The sequence below is a fragment of the Cibotium barometz genome, chromosome 3, assembly GCF_041138505.1.
Source record: "Cibotium barometz isolate CiBa-2024 chromosome 3, ASM4113850v1, whole genome shotgun sequence".
Classification (NCBI taxonomy): domain Eukaryota; kingdom Viridiplantae; phylum Streptophyta; class Polypodiopsida; order Cyatheales; family Cibotiaceae; genus Cibotium; species Cibotium barometz.
Window position 1 is genome coordinate 41,837,100 of NC_141048.1, and position 20,851 is coordinate 41,857,950.

A 20,851-nucleotide genomic window follows, 5' to 3' on the forward strand; every position below is an offset into this window, starting at 1 on the left:
GTCTTCCCTGCTCAAGCTAGAGGACCAAATAGACAGTTCAGATCACAGCCTAGACAAACATGGCAATCAGATTTTAGAGGAGAATTGAAGTGCACTTATTGTGACAAAGAGGGCCATAGACAGGGCCTAGCTTCTGAGTTATGGTGCAAGCATAGGACAGAGAGGGGTATCCCAATTGTAAGGTACCCTGTAGCAGATCAAAATCAGAGAGAGGAAAGATGCAGCAAAACCAACAAATAACACAAGTAAATACAGTGACAGTGATAGAGGACCAGTTTCAGAGTAACTCTGATATGGTTGAGAATGTTGCTTGTGATTGTTATGGATGTGTAGTCCATGCAAATGATAAGGATGGGAAACAACAGATTCCTGCCTTGGCAGTGACAAGAGCTGCAAAGTTGAATAAAGGTCCAATTCAATGGGTGGATCAGGAGAAAGTTAGAAGCAAGGTTCAGAGGAAGTTGGACAAGAAGAAGCTAGCTTTGGAAGAACTATTGTTAGAACAAATAGAAGGGGTTTGTGAAGAACAAGGACAAGACAAAGGAGAAGAGGAAATTTTTGGTTGACTCACTCTATGAAGCTCTGTTACATTCAGAAATTCATATTTCTCTTGACCAATTGCTGACATTAGTACTAGGGTTCAGAGATTTGCTGTTTCAAAGAATTCTTCAGAGAAAAGGTGTTGATTGACCTCAAAGTAATTTTTCAATGAGTAATATTGTTCAGGTGGAAGATGTTGATTTCAAAGTTCCTGCCATATCAGTCAAATATCAGGGCCAGCCCATACATGGAGTTCTTTTGGATGGTGGATCATGAGTTAATATACTTCCTGAGTCAGTTTATATTCAATTTGGGAGCCAAAAGTTGCATCCAGCACCTTTTCAGGTTAAAATGGCTGATGAGAGGAGATTACAACCTTTAGGTTTGCTAAGAAACCAAGAGATCTTCATTGCAGGATTGAACTTTATGGTCAACTTTGTAGTACTTAGGATGTAATCAGGGAACTTTGTAGTACTCAGGATGTAATCAGGGAACTTTGTAGTAGTACTCAGGATGTAATCAGGGAACTTGGCCTACCCAATGCTCCTTGGAAGACCCTGGTTTAGGCAGGCTAAGTTAAAGCAAGATTGGGGAGCTAATATGGTGATCTTGAAACAGGGGAACTAGAAACAGACTTTACCCATGACATCTACTATATTTATGATTAAGTTATGACAATGTACTATATGTCAGGCTTCCATAGCCCTCTGTCCTCTTTAGGGTTTGATTCTACTCTAGGGGTGCTCTACATTTTTTGTGAATTAGGTTTTTTTAGCGATTTTTTAACAACAAAGGCCAAAGCCAGTTGGCTCTTTTAAATACAAAGCATTTGTATGATCGGCATAACTGTATACACAAAGTAGGGGGCGGGACGGGTGGAGAAGTGGTGACAGGCGGCAGTGGCGATAGCTCACAATCGTCCCTCTACTTGGCAGAGGGAAGCAATGTAGACAAAGGAGATGGCTTCTTTGAATTCGGGGGAGCCATCTATTTTGGATATTTTTTTAAATCTCAGAGCGTCGTGTAAGAGACAGTTCTATAAGTGATGCCGCTCAATGCATTACAGTTTTCAAGAGTTGCTTTTGGCTTCGTTTATATGAGCATAATTATCTGTTGCTTTGTGGCCCCCATTACAATAGGATTTTCACGGGACTTTCTCACATTTAAAATGCATCGCTCAGGCGACATTTGTCATCGCTTAAGTGACGCGTTTGGAAAAATGCATCATTTTGGACCCATGCTAAGGGGGGTTTGTTATAGTGGAGTTAGGAACAAACCTACTTTGTAGTCATAATCAATCTCTCTGTAGCTCAACATCCTAGTGTTGGCTTATTATATTGGGCACAACTGTATTAGTCGTTGCTCCCCTAGGTGGTCTGGAACCACGTAAGTGTCGGACTTCGATAGTCACCCACATCCATGCTTCCCGCCACCTTCCCTGCCCCTCTCACTTCTACTTTTCCTACCCTCATACTTCCACTTTCCATACTTCTCGTCCTTTAGCTCCTCGTAGTGCTCAGTGCACTCCTATCCCAGCCATGGTCCCATCTCCCTAGCATGTGGCATCCTCTTGAGATGCCACTCATCAAGTGTGGTGATAGCTCGAGGGCTTCTCAAAGCTGTGACCAATGCAGTAGTGGGAGAGGTGGATGCAGCAGATGCTTTGGGGGAGGTGCACGGTCACCTTCACCTATTGTGGGGCAACATGCAATGTGCCTGATGATTTATTACACCCTAGATGAGGAGGGTGGGCCTTTTATGGATGACACATGATGGAGGGTTTATTATACCTTCCGTAATTTAGTCAACCAAACCCATAAGGACACCTTCAAACCATGGGGAGGAAAAAAAGACAAAGACCTCATGTATGTAGTTCAGTGCATGCATAAGTAGTTTCCAAACCCACCACACACATGTTTTTTCCATGAGTGGGTGAAGAATCGCATTATAAAGATCCTCACACTACAAGGGATCGGGCTCATACCCGCGCTCCTAGCCGCTAAAAATGACTTGTGGAAAAAAAGTAACGAGCCCGTGTATCAGCGCATGTATCATCGCGGCCAGAGACATGCGTGTAAAAGCACGTGTATAGAAGCAGTCAGACGCGCTGATACGAGGGCGTATACACGCATTTTGTCAAGTTAGCTACGCTTAGACGCGCTGATACGAGGGTGTATACACATGTTTTGTCAGTTTAGCTGCGCTTATACACGCGCATTTCACAAAGTATCCGTGTATATACACGTGATTTTTGCAGTGTTGACGCGTCTATACATGCAAACAGAGAGCAAAAAAATAAATCCAGAGAGTGCTATTTGGTACCTGAATGCTGTTCCAGCATTCCAGCACCAATAGCACTCTCTGAATTTTTTTTTGGATGCATTGCACCATCCACGAGGAAGATTTAAGACAAGAACGACATGAATGCATACATTGTCAATACACGATTCAAGACAGACATGAATGCAATACTATCAATTCACGATTCAATATTACTATCAAAATTTTATGTGTACACATATATACAAGGGAGTCCATATGTTGAAGTAGCCCATGGCTTCAGTTACAAAAATATATATACAACCACATCCTCAATATGGAATGTGATACTATAAGTCTGAGTACTACTCAGACCCAGATGATGACTCGCTGCTCCCTCCATGATCAGATGAGCTCACATCGGTCGGAATGTCCGATGAGTAGTGCTCACGTCCACCCTCTGCAGTGGCAGCAGGTGGATCATCAGTCGTGGCAGGATCATCAGGCAGAGCAGGTGCAGTAGGCAGCTTGTGCCTGTTCAAGTAATATATAGTATATAAGTATATATATATGTAATTCAATAAACCAAAATCATTCGTTTAGAGTTTTCAAGTACCTGTCCACCGTATGGTCTCATGGCCATCTCAAACTACGCGTCCGTAATACATCCCTCGGCTCTGAAGAGGGCCCACGTGTCACGTCTGCTATGCCCCCCTTTGTTGCTCACGTTCTTGTCTCATTCATGCAATGCGAGTACATTCTTGTGTTGTGTGGATATAATTCTAAGCACAGGCCTAGCACCACTTCTTTGTGGGTTGGTTTGTGACAAGAGAAGAAAAGGTATTACATTCTTCGGTTTTATGGTTACCGCCACATGCTCCACAAAGATGAGGACCTGTAGGTAGTACACTCCTCATTCACTCTGCTCTACTGTGGTTGTGGCTGTATGGGTGGGCGATAGGTTTGTCCCAATCTCCTTAGTACTAGGTTAGCTATGTGGTCTGGATTTACTAGTGCGCTAGACCCTGAACTTTGGTCATTACCCCAATGATCTCTAGGTTGCACCTCAGGGCCAGTACCATCTTGGAATTTGAAGTTATCTGTGAAATCCATAGCATCATGGTGGCAACACTCATTGAAATTTGTATGCTTCTTTGCATAGAGATGTGTGTGCAGTGTTGAATTTTTGAGTCCTTTTAAGAAGAGAGAAATTAATCGACTCTGGGTGGGCTTCTCATCTTCTGAGCAACGATTAATGTACTGCTTCATCCTATTTACACAGTCTCTAACACTCTCAGTCTCGCCTTGCTTGAAAGAGTAGATGTTTGCTACTGTGTCATGCTGAATCCCCATCAAGGAAGAAGCAGCAATGAATCTCTCTTCCAAAACTCGTAAAGAAGATTTGTCTGAAGCCTCTAGTGCCTGAAACCAAGCAAGGGCCTTTCCCTCAAGAGTGAGCCCAAATCTTTCAATTTGCGTATGCTTGTCAGTCACTTGCTCAGCTCGAACTGCTTGCCTAAATGCTGCTACATGATCATATGGATCTCCCGACCCTTCGTACTTCTTTACCAGTTTCTGAAGAGTTGATGGCCTTACTCGTCTTGAATACTCATCATTGGGCCTACAGCCTCTCGCTCTCAGTGGGAACTGTTCCTCTCTTTGGTAAGATGGTCCACATGCATCCCAAATTGGTGTGGGTCCCCTATTACCTGCCTCACCAACCCCCTCCAAAGATCTTGTTGCCCGCATTTCACGACGTGCATTTATGGGAGGCCGAGTTGGCTCCCCTACCCTCCAATTGTCATAGTGAGAGAAACGTTGTTGTGGTGTGATCTGTGGTCGCACTTTTGGTGTAGGATAATATCTTGGTGCTAGAGTTGGGCTACTTGCAAAACCCAATGTTTGCTTATAAAAGTGGGGCATGATCCAAAGGGTGTTACACACACTCCTTTCATCACATTTCTCAAAAGTAAGACATTTATATATGGCCATTATTCACATGTCATGGGCATGTTTAAACCCTTACAAAACTTTACAGAACTTTAGATTTTAAAATGAATGGCTATTTTAAGACTTAGTATGTGTAAGTATCAAATGTGTGTATGTTTTCATGCAAAACGAAAAAGCGTGCCGCGGGGGGGGGGGGGGGAGGTGGGGGGTTGGGGGAAGAGCGGGGAGTGTTAAAAAAAACTACAAAAGGTGTTTATTAATCCAAAAATTAAAAAAGTTTATAATCTCAAAATGTATAAAAGGGGTGTATATATTAATTATAAAAATCTGTAGATATTTCCTTACACGTATTCACTATATGGGGTTTTTTTATATAATACAAAAATATATTAAGAAGTGGTAGTTTTATAATCTGAAAATGTACTAGAGGTGCTCTATCAAGCTCTGAGAAAAAGTCCGTAATCTTAACGAGATACCGTTGTTGTGGATCCCTAAAGATCTCAGCTCCTTAAGCATTCGTGTAGACATATTGAAGTCTCACATTGAGTGCTAACCCCATGATGTCGGCTTCAAATGGATTAAAAGATCTTGTGGGTGTCCTATTTGGGACTAAGGGATGACTATTTGACGGTCCTAGATTGTCCATAGACAATGAGCTAGTTGTCCTGGAAAGGGTATCAGATTGGGATTCGGAAAAGGTTTCAGCAATATCTGCCAAATTTCCTACCGATTGGGTTCCACTTTCCTGCGTAGGCACTCTAGAAGGTGCCCTAGACCCTATGGCAGTGTCTATATAACGTCCCGACCGCAAGTGAATAAGGTCAAATTTTAAGGTTTTTATTTTTATATTTTCTCAAAAAAATCCAAAAATTTTCGAGTTGCCTCAAACTTTGCTAGAACCCATTTTGAACCCCCTCGAACACATTAGGCCAAAAAAATAGCGTATTTTTTCAGGATCAAAAATCGCCTAAAATTTACCAGTTTTCCATACTGAGCTCACTATGGGAAAATGGTTCCGGGACTGAAATTTTGACGATGGGTGTTTTCTAACTCCTCTCGAAAAGTTAGATAACCTCCCAAATTTTTGCGGCAGAAAATGAAAAATTTTCCAGACTCCCTTATCCGGTGCGGTTGCGGTTTTTTTTTGGCACCCCCTTATCTGATGCGTTTGCGGTCTTTATGGTGCGGTGTGTGGGTCTCTCCGCGCGGTGCGCTTTTCACACACAGCCGCCTTCTTTTATTATTATTATTATTTTTTCTTTTTTGAAGTGCGTGTGCAGTGAACTCAATGTGTGTGCAGCTCTGAGATTTGCAACAAATTCGAAATGTTCAGTCTTCATGTGTGTGTACAGATTTCAGTTTCTCTAAAGGTGCAGGTTTAACAGAGAACTAAAATGCACAAAATTAAAGATGCAGAAAACTAAACTAAGCTAAGAACAAAAAATAAAACGAACATGCATAAAATTGGAACTGTAAAAATTAACCTCAGACAGTAAATATTATCCTCAAACAGAATGACAGAAATGCAAAACAGGCCTCCCTTTTTCGCACACAAATTGAAATTGGCAGGTTTAGCGCCTACCTCCAATCCTTCCTGTGTGTTGAATCCTTGTCCTGACCTCAAGGGAGAAGCGTAGCTAGCCAATCACACTCAAATTGCAAGACAAATAAAGAGAATTTAACAACAGATTAGTCTTAAATAAGTACCAAAATTAGTCCCAAAGCCTACTCTCCTATCCAACAGTTTTGCAACCGATTGGAACTTAACAAGGAGTGGTAGTGTGTGTATGGTGCTCAACTAATGTAGGCACTCGCTCCCCAGCAGCGGTGCCATTGTAGAGCGGTTCTCTCTACCGTGCAATATAGTGCTCATAGAGTACTACCGATCAACAAATGTATTGAGAAACACAATGTCAATCCGAGGACTCGACCCAATTAGTGCATGAAGGCTTATCCCTTGCAGGAGAGCTCACATACATGAACCACCACTTGACGATTCAACCATTCAACACCTCAATCAATCTCTCAATCTCTTAAACCCACTACACTAATCAAGAGAACAAGCAATGCATGGCAATCTCTTAGTCCCATTCAAACATTGATTAAATCTTAGCTTTCCCTAATGCCAGCAAATCCATAAGTGTGCATCTACTAACCCACAAGCTTAAGCAAGCATAGAATGTAACATTTACAAACCCACAAGCTCATAGAGAGAGTCTATCCATGAATAACTCATTGCCAATAAAGTGGGCAAGAGCTTGCATCAATGGAGACTACACACACACACACTACAAGCATGCAGCATACACAAGAGAAAGAAAGAAGCATTCAACTAATCATAGATTAATCTACTTCAATGATGCTAAAACAAATTAAGAGAAAGAAGTGGAGCTATACTCATTGGAGCTTGATGCTCATTAGAGTACAATAGAGAGAGAGTTAGAGAGTTGCCATAGCTTGAGAGCTCAAGAGCTTCACTCAATAGCTTATGAGAAAGGCCAAAGAACGTCCCCTTTCTTTAGCTAACATCTCTTTTATAAAGATGTCACTAACCCTAACCCTAGGCCTCTTTCACACATGGGCGGACAACCCCATAAGTGAGCCTTGCTTAATACACTTAGAACTCTCATTTAGAACCCACATTGACCAAAAATGATTTACATTGCACTTCGGCACAAAAATATGGAAAAATTATGTGCGTCTTTATGTTCCCATGGCTACAATCCCGCTCTCTCGCATTAATTGCTTCCGGCCTCCTTCCATAATCCGTGTTCCCGTGGAATAGTTTCTCACGAAATCAAGTTAAGCTCTATGTTATTTGAAGATCCAAGGTCCAAAGTGGGAAGCACTTATGAGTTTATATGTAAAAGACATTAGCATTTTATAGAATCAATCCAAATTTAGAAACAAGGTGTATACATTGACTTTATACCCAAAGAAATGAGGACTTTCAATTAGATTATACAACTATATTCCCATTTTTGCATTTTACGTCCCATTAAACGAACTGAAAAGAAAATTCTTTCACTAGCTAGGAGAGATTGGCTACTAAAGGTAAACAAATGCCTTTTTCCTTTATATTTATAGGGTGCCTAAGTGGACAAACTCGACACCTTAAACTTGAAACCACCCTATATGATAATAATTACCCACTTACAATTGTTAAAAAAATCAACAAATGAAAATATATATCTAAGAGTAAAATTATATAACTAAATAGATGTACATTATGGTTTAATATAATTATATATGCAATAGTAAAAGATAAAGTAAATATATAACTACAAATTTTATAGCAAAGCTTCAACAAATCTAGGTAACAATTTCATATAATTATAAATACAACAGTAAAAATGAAAGTATATGTAATATGTTAAACAACAATTAATTAACAAAAAATAGAATATTACAAATACAAAAGCATGGCTTGGACATATGTAATAATATATATTTTTATTTTTATATAAATTTAATATTTAAAAAATAATACTTATAAATGTAAAAGTAGACTTAAGAAAATATAAGAAAAATACACTATCATATAAAGGAAACTTAAGCAAATGTAAAAGTAGACAAAGCAAATATAAGAAAAATATAAAACTTTTTTTTAATTATGTTTTACCTTCTATATTCTTGGAGAAAAAATCTTAATCAAGTAGAAACTCAAAACAATGATCGGGGCTTATATTTATAATTATGAAAAAACTTTCATAAAAAAGTTTCTTACATACGCTAAAAATGAATAATCTCAAAACGATGACGTATCCTCAAATTAAGCACCCATAAAATGTGATTCTCCTACATAAAATTTTTTGAGTTCGAATCTAGGAACTGATGCAACCAAACCAGAATGTAAAATACACTACATGTATGCAACTTTTGAAGTTATGCAAAAGAAAGTACTAGATTTTTTATTTTTATTTTTTTGGGTGTGGTGGTAGTCACCAAGTAGTTGAATGCTAAAACGAAAGACTTCAAAGGAGTGATATAGAGTTGATGAAAAAAACACTCATTTATTTGGCCATATAGTTTGTAGTGTCATCATAATGGAGCCTGTAGGGTCTCATCATGCTGTGATCCTCATGTTGGACAATATGACAATGGAGCACATAACTGGGTCCTTCAGTTGGATCAAAGCTAAAAGGTTCACCATCCCTTGTTGCAAAATGTATGAGGATACGAACCATAGAATTTCCCCACAATGAGAAGGTGTCCTTCCAGCCTTGATAATATGAGGCAGGACTGTGAGGACAGCCTCGAAAGCATGTGCCATTCTTTGGGTATGGTATTCTCATGGAACACTCATTGTTTCTGTAAGCCACGCTGTCGATCGCCTGCTCGTTTAGGACTTGGAACTGAACAAGGTGCATATGGAAGTTATGAGCAAACCTCCATAAATTGATCACCTCCCAGATCTCAAAGCTCCCCACGATTGGCTCTATGTCCACAGGATCATCCCATGTCATGTTGCCTATAGTGTACTCATATATTTGTTGATTCGCAGTCATGTGAGCGACCATTGTGATTTCTCGTACAAGAGGTTGCAGGACCTCCACCACCTCCAAAATATTATTAGACAACAATAATAATCTATTAATTAATTGCATGCACTCATATTAATATAAACTCATTAGTATAACATTAGCCCATTGACAATAATGATGAGCATGTGATCATGGAAGGCCTCGCTATATTTTTCTCCTGAAGTAGCCGACACCATGTGTCATCTATGGAAAATTATTGTGATAATTTGGGATATATAAGGGAAAGTCATTATGGAAATCGCAGAGGAAGAAAATGCAAGCTTCCAAAAAAAACTCGTAGCTTGCAAAAAAAAAAAAAAAAAAAACTCGTAACCAACTTTGGTTAGGCAGGGGATACCTTGTTTTTGACTGTGGTCCGCCCTATATAAGCTGTAAGCTTGTCGAGGTAGTCGGGATGCTCGATCAAGCCTTCCTGGAGGCCATCCTCGTCAACGACGTCGAACTTCATGATCACTTGCGTTTGGGGCCTCGTGTATGAACGGTACGAAGAGTCGGGTTCGATGGGTGCGTTGTGCAGCAACACTTCCGTCTGGTCGTCGAGCCCGGAGAAATCGATGATGAAGTCGGATCTCTCGCCTGGACTGGAGATGAAGTAGTCGTCGACGAGCATGGGCTCAGAAAGGAACCCTCCGTCGGTGCCGATTTGGAGGAAGGGGACATTGTTGTTGCTTAGGTAGAGGGCGGTGAAGCGGGCGTTGCACGCGTTAAGGATGCGGAATCGGTAAGGCTTGGCGAACACGCGCACGAAGGGCCACACCTTGCCGTTGACGAGCCACACATCAAACCATTCAGGGCACCAGTTGAGGGGGGCGGTGATGCCGGGACCCGGCAGGTTGATGGAGCCGTTGTGGTAGAAGCGCCAGTCCTTGAAGACGAGAGGGGCGCCGTCCGGCATCCCCAGAATGCGCTCTTCCTCTTCCGTAGGCCGGAGAATGTACATGCCCGACAAGCCGGCCAGCACGTTCAGCCGCGTGATGCCCATCGTGTGGTCGTGATACCACAATGCCATCGGCGTCTGCGTGTTCGGGTAGACGTAGTCTTGGGTCACAAACGCCGGGCCCGTCTCGTTCTTGGCCGTGATCCATGCGTCCGGATTGCCGTCGTAGATGCTGGGAACCTCCGCTCCGTGAAGGTGCACCACAACTGGCACCCCACCCCTGCTTGGATTCGCCCACTCTACTGACATAGTCTGCGGCAAGAAGTGGTGTTCGTCTGGGATGTGATTCTCCCACCGCACATGCGCCGGCATGTATCGCCGTGCCTACACAGGAACGCAGGATCAAAACTCTCCAGAGAGGCCATAAATCAAATTAACGTTGAGCTTGCGGTACTAAGCTAGCTGAAAAGGGTGAAATATATCTTCCAACCATTAGAGTCGGCCCTGGGAATACAGCGGTGTCCTGGCTCGTTCCAAACGCGTACAGCGTGGTGTTGGGCAGATCACGGTGCAGTTTCTGCGCCAATGTGATAATCAACAATATACTCGTGGGATGGGTCATGAACCATCATTTGCTGGTAGCGATTTACAAGTAAAGGAATTCACCTGAGAGATTTTGTATGCACCGAGCGTCACGCGCTGTCCGCGGGAGACATCGATAACGGGCGGGAAGGTGAGGGGCTCGATGAACTTTTCCAGAGAAGGGCTGGGAACTGTGCACACATCAGTAGGAGCTGGAGCTGGAGCTGGGGCAGCGGCTGGAGCAATAGCAGGGGCGCTAGCTGGAGCTGAGGAGTGGCGGCCAGTTGCTATGCCTGTATACACAGAAAGCAGTGCAGCGAGAAGCTGGAAGTCACCACCCCTCATCCTCATCGTGGTCCGGGTCTTCCTCATCGTAAAAGCTGTTATAAGCTTTCGGAGGGAAAATATGCGCAGTCCGCTGACGAGCTACCCCACTTCACAAGTTATTCTCGTGCAGGTAAGTTCCACCAAGCCTCGGTAAATAATTTGTACGGAGCTTTACATCAATCCTTTTCATCAAAATTGAAAAGAAAATTGTAATTTTGAACCATCATTTCTTTTAAACTTAAATTTAAGTATAACTAAATTTTGACATTTTTTAGAAGGTGTTTTTCCTTCTCTCAATTTGAGAATGGTTTTTTAGAAATTGAACAAAGCCTAACATGTCTTTTCCCAAACCCTACCATTCCTTGTACTCAACGGAATTCACTTGAGCTAGCCCTTTGTTTTTTTAAAAAAACTAAAATCTTATCTTTTTATATCTTATCTTAAAAAGCAAAAGTAAGCACTTATATAACTAAGATGACCATATTAGGGAGTTTAGAAAAATCCTATTACTTTGAGAATTTAATTTTCAATCAGTTTTTGGTTTATCTTGAGCATAATAATTCCAAAGTTGTCGAGAATGTAGATTTAGAACCCACTCTTCAAGAGCTTTCCAACAATATGTCGTATGAGGGGGTTTTGATAAAATCTTAAAAGGGCTTATCATGCCCCCAATTTTTTTTATCTTGCCTACAATTCTTGAAAGTTTTATAAGTTCTATGTAGAATTTCACACTTTAACAAATCTCACAAAACAACAAGATAACTGCTGGTATCAAGAGAATCTACTAAAAAACCAATTAAGAAAACTCTCACAACACAATGATTGGTGACATCAATAGAATCTACTAAAAAACAACTTTGTTGAGAACTTTAAGAAATTAATAAGAAAAATGATATTTATCATTAAGGAAAATAGAATTTAGCCTTCATAAAAATATCATCCACGTTTGTCCATAAATGCACTATAAATATTGCATTGGGTCCTAAAAAGGGCTAAGACTAGTTAAATTTCCTTTACTCGCAAGTTTCCAAATTCTTCATGCTCATCCATTTGAAACCTCCTAATGAGAAGAAGATTGTATTATAAGTTACTACTTTGTATATGAAGGCATTAACAATGTATTTAAACTCTAAATTTTTTTAGAAATACCTTTCAGTCTTTATTTGTAAAAGCTGGTCTTGTCCGTCGTAGCACTAGTTGAGCTCGATACCTCAACAGTTTGGTGGTAGGGCTAGAAGATGGTTGTGGATATTTGGGAGAGTCATCACTCATGCTTAGGAAAGATTGAGGTTGATTCTTTTGGCTCTTGTCCTTACTCCTTTTTCTCATTTTTGGCTGGTTTCTTGTTTTCAAAGTAGTAGAGGGCATTCTACATCTCTTCATTGGACATGAAATCTAGCTATGCTACATGAGAATCATGAAAATAGTATGTGCCACTCTCTAGCTAAAGTGCTTTCTAAAGGAAGATGTGGTGGTAGTATCGACTCCGATGCTCTTTAAGATGATTCTTAGTGGTTTCCTTCATATGCTACTAGCTATCATTAGCATGCCATTCAAGTAGCCATTCGGGTAGTCTTTTAAATTTGTTAGCTTATTGAAATCAAGAAAGTCATCGTTGTTAGGGGGTAGATTCTTTAAAAGTATTACTCTATATCCTCTTATCTAATTATACAGGTCATATAATCATGTATACTCTTAGATATTTGATTGATTTTGTGTGATTAATGAGAAAGAAATAAATACTTGTATTACCACTACCATTAATTTTTTTAAAAAGTGATTCTATATAAAAAGACAGAAATACAAGCATTAGAAAGATCCTCCAACCACTCTAATAGCTTCCATAAATATCCTATCGTAAAAAAATATCATACACTCTCCCACACTTAGTTTTCAAGAGATTCATAGGTGAAGTAAGCCCATTAGTAATAGCTATCGAAGAGTTAGTCAAAGTTGTTGGGTATTCGAAGCCTCATGTATGTGTGTCCTAGTGTTTGTTTACACGTGTGTATCCGTGTATGAATAGCCTCTAAGGCTAGATATTATGTGTGTGTGTAAGTGCATGTGAAACCAAAATCTTAGGGTGGTTATAACATCTAGATATTATATACGTATTTGACATCATTTCTTATGTCATGTAGAAGAGTCTCATGGCTATAAAAGCATTGACTTGATGTACTTTAAAATATACAACCAATCCAGTACCTAGAGGTCGTTTGTTTTGCCAGCTTCAACGCCTTCTCGACCACCTACTGCCCATTTTGTGCTGCACAAAATACTAAAACAATAAGGTTTTTCAAAACCTTAATGGTGCGGTGAGAAAGGCCACGCTGCCCATTTAATATTTCAAATATTTTTAATATAAAGGCTTTTTAAAGGGTGTTCACATGGGGAAGAAAGGGGAAGAAAGTGCATCATAAGAATGAAAAACATCAATAGAGGTTTAAGTGTTGAGCTCCTACTTCAAAAGATTTGTATGTGTTGACTTGAAGATGTAGAAGAAGAACCTACAAAATCAAACCAAAATTAATCAATTAGCAATCAACACTTTATTAGTTCTCTACACAAACAAAGTTATAAGTAAACTATATTTTGCTATGTGAGAAAGAAAGAGGAGAAGTGGAAGAAGAGAAGAGAAGCTTATGCCTCATGTATACGGCTTATGCGCATAAGGTCTATAAATGAGACTATACATAAGCCTCATGTATATGGCTTATGCCGTTGGTTACCAGCATGCTTAGGTAGCATAGGGCATGCATTGGAGCTCCCAGTGCATGTTGGTAGCTACCGGCATGCTTATGCGCATGCAATGGGTAACACCCGCCGACATGCATTGGGTGATCAAGAGAGAGAGGGCTCTGTGGAAGTGAAGAAGTGTTTGGCACATAGGTTGACATAAAAGACAAGGATATGCTGGATCCACACAAGCATTATGCTCCATACCCACTGGTTCAATCAGTTCCAAGCATCGTATGCTGTATACAAAATCTTTCAGGTCTAATAAGCTTGTATGCATAAGGCTCTAAGGCATACTCTCTTTATGCATGCATAGAATATGCCTCATAGGCTCTACAATACAAAACAAGAAAATGAGGTAAGCAAGAGAGAAATGCTAAGGTTGTGCTTTAGGCTATGCGTATACACAAGCCTTATGCATGAGAGGTTCAATATAAAAGCAATAAAATCCTTATGCATGCATTAAGATGGCATGCTTTATGCATGTAAACCCAAAACTCCAACGTCAAAGGGTGTAAACAAGAAAAGCATAAATAGAAAAGGATCTTATGCAAAAGAGCTTACCTTGAGTGGTTGAGAAGAGTTGGACTCAATGCACACTCTATGCATGCATAAAGCATGTATACTCTATGTATACATGCAATATCATAAAGAGAGAGAGCATGCTTCATGCATGCATGCTCTATGGATACTCTATACATGCAGAAAACCATTCATACTCTATGCATGCATGCATAAATCCTACTCTCTTTATGCATAGAGCATAAAGAGAGAATATTCATAAAGCATTAAGAGTATACTCATATGCATGCATAAAGCATGCTCTCTTTATGCATACATAGAGTATGCATGCTCTATGCATATGAGAAATATGCATAAAGCATGCACGCATAAAGAGAGAATGATTTATTTATGCATACATAGACTATGCATGCTCTATGCATAGAGCATGCATAGTATCTTTGGACACCTATAGGTTAGTTTTTGATATCCATTTTAAAAGGATCTCTCTCTATAAAGTTCTCTATCTATCTAGAGAGCATAGTAAGTGTCTTTGTTCGACTACAGATCATTTTTTATTTGCCCTTCAAATTCCTCTCTTTGTATCTCTTATGTACCATAGGCATTTTATATCACATATCGTAGTTGACCTTTAGCCTTTTATATTTTCGATGTTTTTACACACCTATGGAATCATGTATTGTAATGGTCAAGACCTTTTAGGTCTTGACCATGATATGTAACTTTTATTTCATATGCCTTTAAGTCATTCCACAGAGGCTATCCAACGACAAGCAACCTTACATGATTACATAGGATTCGTATGCAAAAGTGTAATGGAGCACATAGACTAGAGCACATCTAGAGAGAAAAGTGAAATAGGTGGGGGGGGAGTTGAAATCCGCATGTGGAATGTTATCTTCAATATGCAATGCAAAAATCAAGTTGCAGCAACACTTGTCAAAATAAAAAATCAACCCTGTGTATCATGAAGAATACATACATGGGGGTATGTATACTCACTGAGCTAATACTTCAGAGCCATAAGTCAAAACTTCCAGGGTATGCCACTTGAACAAGCCTCCAAGACCTTGTCTTCCCAACTATGTTTCTTGGGGAAACACCCCACCTTTACATGTCTTTGGAAAACAATCCATAACATACTAAGTTAATATACAAGTCAAACCCAGGAACACTAACATCATAATTTGTAGCAAAAACAACCCAAAAGATGTCTGTGAGTACGACCCACAACAAAAAAACCAAAGCATAAATGCCAAAATGTAAAAGACAAGACCCAAAATCCTAACAATAGTGCGACAACCAAAACCTAGATATCTACTAGTAAAAGGACCAAGGCACGGAAAAGACCATCACATCTAAAGTTGCTACTATTCTCTTGCAATGTCACCCACAAATCCATATCGATGAGGATAATCTAGAACTAACTCACAGTCATAACAGCTTGTTTGTCATTTGATGTGCTATATTCTCTATAGAATAGGGTAAATGCCTTTTTAAACAAAGCAATACACCAAGAAGGGCTCGTTTTTCATTTGATGTGCTATATTCTCTGCATAATAGGGTAAATGCCTTTTTAAACAAAGCACTGCACCAAGAAATCTAGTACAAATACTCTCAAGTCAAACAAGAAGATAACTGACTCATACCAGTCGTCCTCTGGGATAATAAAAACTGACTCATACCAGTCGTCCTCTGGGATAATAACTGACTCATACCAGTTGTCCGCTAGGATAATAACATTAAACTCTTGCTCATCCATCATCTACACCTCCTAAAATGCACAGAGATCGATCTCTAGTGGTGGAATGGGCCGCCTATTGCAGATTTCATAGTCACTCTATCTCCAAACATGCAAGAACAGTGAACAATGTGGCCCTCAATGTTGGTCCTATTCTTGCTCCCGGATCCATTATAACTCCTCCTACTGGATAAAAAATCTCCATGAACATAAGAATTAACCCATCACACTTCTCTAGTGCACCTCACAAAGCTCCACCTTGACCATCCTTCTTACAAGATGGTAACAAGTAAGATATCATGTAAGACTCCAAGCGCACCCAAAGTTTATCAACAATCACTCTAGAAGCCCTCGTTACCGTACTAGTGGGAAATTTTCCTTGGAGATGAAGCAAGATCACTTTGAAAGCACAATCCTACATATCAAGAGCACTACTTTTCACCAACCAAAATAGATATCTTTTAACCCACAAAGATATAGCAAGAGGATTCACACACCTGGACTCCTATCCCAATCCTATCAACAACCTCCATATGATCCAATGTCTCAGCAACCTAGCTACATCAATCAAATAATAGAATCAACTGTTAATCCAAGTGAAGAATAGGCAACATAGACAAGAACACAAAAGATAGCAAGAAGTATACCTAAGAAGTATACCTAGATGCAACCTCTAGTCTCATCCTCAAACAGATGCGCTCAACCTGCAATATCGAAGGGGGGGAGAAAAAAACCAAATTCCATGGTAGTAGCTTTGCTAATCCCATAGAGGAGGTAATGTGCTCATCTATCAAGACATTCCATGTGGGCATTGCACCCTACAAAGAACTGGGGCCACCCATGGAAGATCAATGATGCACAAGTCCACACTACAAGAGACTTGTCACCCATTCCTACTCTTACCAACATGTCCCAAGCTTTGAAAGAAGCTCTTCAACTCATTGAAACCCTCTCCATACTTGCCATTAATAACCCCTCTACCCATTCCTACTCTTACCAACATGTCCCAAGCTCTGAAAGAAGTTCTTCATCTCATTGAAACCCTCTCCATACTTGCCATCAAGTATCTCTCTACCCAAAATAACATAACCATGGCACCAAAACTTTACCATATCCCTCAATGGACTCAGTCTAGAGAACTTCTCAAAGGATCTAAGTGGCAAATACACTCTCTCAATGTATCACTCTTTGTGAGTCGTGACACCCAACAACTAAGGTAGTATGGGGACATCAAAATCCACACCTATGGAAATGGAAAAAGAATGAAATAAAGCACTGTATTGGCATCACAAAAACAAGAATTCCCTTAATCTTAACCATTTTCAAAAAATTATTCATAATTACCATGCTAAACAACAAACCCGAATCTTGAAATTGGGAATTATTTGGCCACCCACCTCTCTTTGATGTGTCCTTGTCTCCTATTTTTTCTTTAGCCCTTTGTTTCTCAACAATCTTTCTTTGCTCTTTGTCTATTTTATTTCTCTGCTCATCATTTAAATTTCCCTTGGACCCAGAATATGACTTGCAATATCCCTTTAAATGCCTCTCACAAATAAGGTCCTCTTCTCCTTTATGTATGTCCCTTGAGCCATATCTATTGACCAAGGATAGTTCTTCCTCTCCCAATCAGAAACCACAATGTTTCCATTTTGGTGTCTTATTCTCACCAAAGGTATTTGCAATGTACATGCAGTAAGACGGTGGCGAGATCATTGTACAAGCCTTACAGATCACTACTAGCATTGCATCCAAGTTCTTCAAAGCCACCAACTGTTGTTGCAAAAACCTTGACACACAAACCATAGAAATAACACAACATACATTCCCATCATTGATTGAAAACAATCTCTTAACACCACAAGCATCCAAAAATAGAGACATCATGCATCATTGATTGAAAACAATCTCTTACCACCACAAGCATCCAAAAATAGAGACATCATGCCTCTAAACCAACTGACGCTCTAAACCAACTGACGAGACTAGCATTTGTAATATCAACTTGCTTCAAACGCAAAGAACCAATGGACATCATGGATGCAAATGGCTGATACAAATTTCCATGGTGTATTGCCTTAATGTCATTGAAGTAACCTTTTAAGGTGGGCTTCTCTGGCAAGATGATGGACACCGTAGAGTCACTAGCCACCAAAACCTACTGAAGGAGTCTTCTAACCTCGATCAAGACATGGTCCATGATGACCTCCTTGGCCAACCTATCTATGAATGAATGATCCATTGAGACGGCATACTGAAAGAGCTTTTGATGTTGTTATCAAAACCAAGCAACCGCAATATATGTGACCGCAATATATGCAATCAAGAGCTTTTGATGTTGTTATCAAAACCAAGCAACCGCAATATATGTAACCGCAATATATGCAATCAACAAGCAACCGCAATATATGCAATCAAAACCAAGCAATATATGCAATCAACAAGCAACCGCAATATATGCAATCAAAACCAAGCAACCGCAACCGCAATATATGTAATCAAAACCGCGCAACCGCAACCGCAACCGCAACCGCAACCGCAATATATGCACTTGAAAACTCTTTTGAACAATTCACAATGGACACCTGATTATAGCTTGGCCTCACTAATCTTGGCCGAAGGGTCCTCAAATGAAAGATCACAAAAGTTATCAAACCACTTAGGACCATGCAATGAATATCATCTACAAAAGCACGTAGGACCATGCAATGAATATCATCTACAAAAGCACGTGAGCCAAAGCAAAAAAGAAACAACCACAATGAGAATTTATATATGTGCATGAACGAGGTTCCACTCATGCCATTCTTTGCTTGAAAGTTGTATTGGTTGTCTTCTTGATTTGTACAGTCTTGGAGTCTCACTCTTCATTAGACATGGTTGAGGTAAGCGTCAAGCTTTACATCCCATTTTCCCTGATCACAAACACTTCTTCACTCTAAGGTGCGTGTCCAATTCATAAAAGTGGAAACAAGTAAGGAAAAAGACACTTACCATAAAGACGATCCTACCCAAGATGGATTGGGTCAAAGGATACCAAACTTTACTTCCTAGTGTAATATCTCTCTAACGGATTGCTTCTATACTCTTTTTCTCCTCCTCTATAAAATTCTCCACAAAAGGACTAGCATCACATGAAACAAGAGTGTGAACATGGAACAAGTAATCTTTGAGGTTAGTAACCACTATGTCCTCATTCATCCTACAAAACGATCAGACAAATATATGTAAATGTTAGATGCAAACATCACAGCAAGATTAACTAGGGAATCGATAAAGAGGAATCAAATCGACTACCACTCTAGGATTGACCACTAATGAGTTTAGAGTTTCTGACCCCTTTTTCCCTTCTATTGACTTTGTCATAACCTCCTCCATCTTTGTCTCTCCACTTGTTAGCATCCCAACATCATTTTCTTGTTGTTCATCCACTTTTTCTTGCACAGCTACAAGAGCTAAGGAGATCGATTCACCAACCTCTTGCTCCACATCCACTACCACGGAATCTTGTTTTTTCGTCCTACTACTTCTCTTATTTTGAGTAGGGACTATAGCACATTTTTGCCGAGTCTGGCACAAAACCAAAAAGAACTTTAGACATAAACCATTAAACTACTTACGTTACTAACTTTGTACACTTTGTTCAGTGTTAACTAACCGGAACCTTAAAACAAACTTGAGACAAAAAACATATACCATATTTAATTTCTAACAAGTGCAACCAATTTTGAATTTCTAACCAGTGTAAATTTTGAAGAGAGTGAGAGAGCCTATTCACCTATTTTGATGGCCAAACAGGTCCCTTAATCAAAATCTTGAGAAGGATTTACCTCAAGCATGCTCTGGGAAGAGAGAGATTAGAGTTCCCTCTACATCTATTTCATGAGCAAAATAGGTCTAGAGTCATATGTAACCCAATTGGTGTATAGAGATTTGCTTTACTCAGCTAAGAAGATTGATAGCTCCCTCACTGAGAGTGGCAAAAATTGATATCTTGTAGCCATGTCTCAAAAACTTTGGGCTGAGAATCCTAATTCTCATATCCTAATGAGGCAAGATCAATGTAGCAACCCATGCCCTACTGCCTTGTGTGTCGGCTCTTCGTCAATCTGAATTTGACAGTCCAACTCCAATAGTCCGACTTTGATAGTGTGACACTCCGACAATCTGACTAAGACTACTCTGACAATCCAACAATCCATCTCCAATAGCTCAACTCCAATAGTCCGACTCCTATTTCAAAACACCGATACTCCGACTTCGACTCCGACAGTCCAATTGTCAAACTCTGACTTCGACAGTTTCAGTCTGATTCCAACTCCGACTCTGACTCCGACAGTCTGACTATGACTCCAACAATCTAATACTCTAAGAGTTTGACTCTAACTCTAACTCTCAGTCCGCCAGTCAAAATTTGAATCTAACTTCGATAGTTTTAGTCCAATTCCAACTCTAACAGTTTGACAATGTGACTACGACTCCGACAATCCAATGGTTCAACTCGAACTCCAATAGTTCCGGTCCGATTCTGAATCTAACTTTGACAGTCCAACACTCTGACTCCGACAATTTGACTCCAACAATACTTTGAAACATGATTAGTTTCAGAAGGATATTCAAGTGGAGGATTAGATGGATGATATGAGTCTAATGTCATCATATCTACTACTAAACAATGCACACAAAACTACAACAGAATGAGGTTCCCTAGCAGCAAAATAAGCAACGCTTTTTTAACTAGAAGGGTACATAGATGTTGGACCTATTTTTACT

At 39.9% G+C, this 20,851-nt stretch overlaps 1 protein-coding gene across 3 annotated transcripts in view; it reads right to left on the reverse strand.

Annotated features, from left to right (window-relative positions):
• The window catches only part of LOC147640076 (multicopper oxidase LPR1 homolog 1-like), a 121,293-nt gene extending 110,094 nt beyond the window's left edge, over window positions 1-11,199 (reverse strand). For 2 of the 3 annotated variants that reach the window (XM_086776819.1, XM_086776805.1), the window contains exon 1: window positions 10,837-11,110. In XM_086776819.1, the coding sequence (XP_086632945.1) occupies window positions 10,837-11,103 (267 nt within the window). In that variant the 5' untranslated portion in view covers window positions 11,104-11,110. Of the gene's footprint in view, window positions 1-8,706; window positions 9,309-9,630; window positions 10,555-10,660; window positions 10,748-10,836 lie in introns of those variants that run through there. The other variant, XM_086776796.1, reaches the window with a different exon arrangement.
• Between the last annotated feature and the right edge of the window lie 9,652 nt (window positions 11,200-20,851).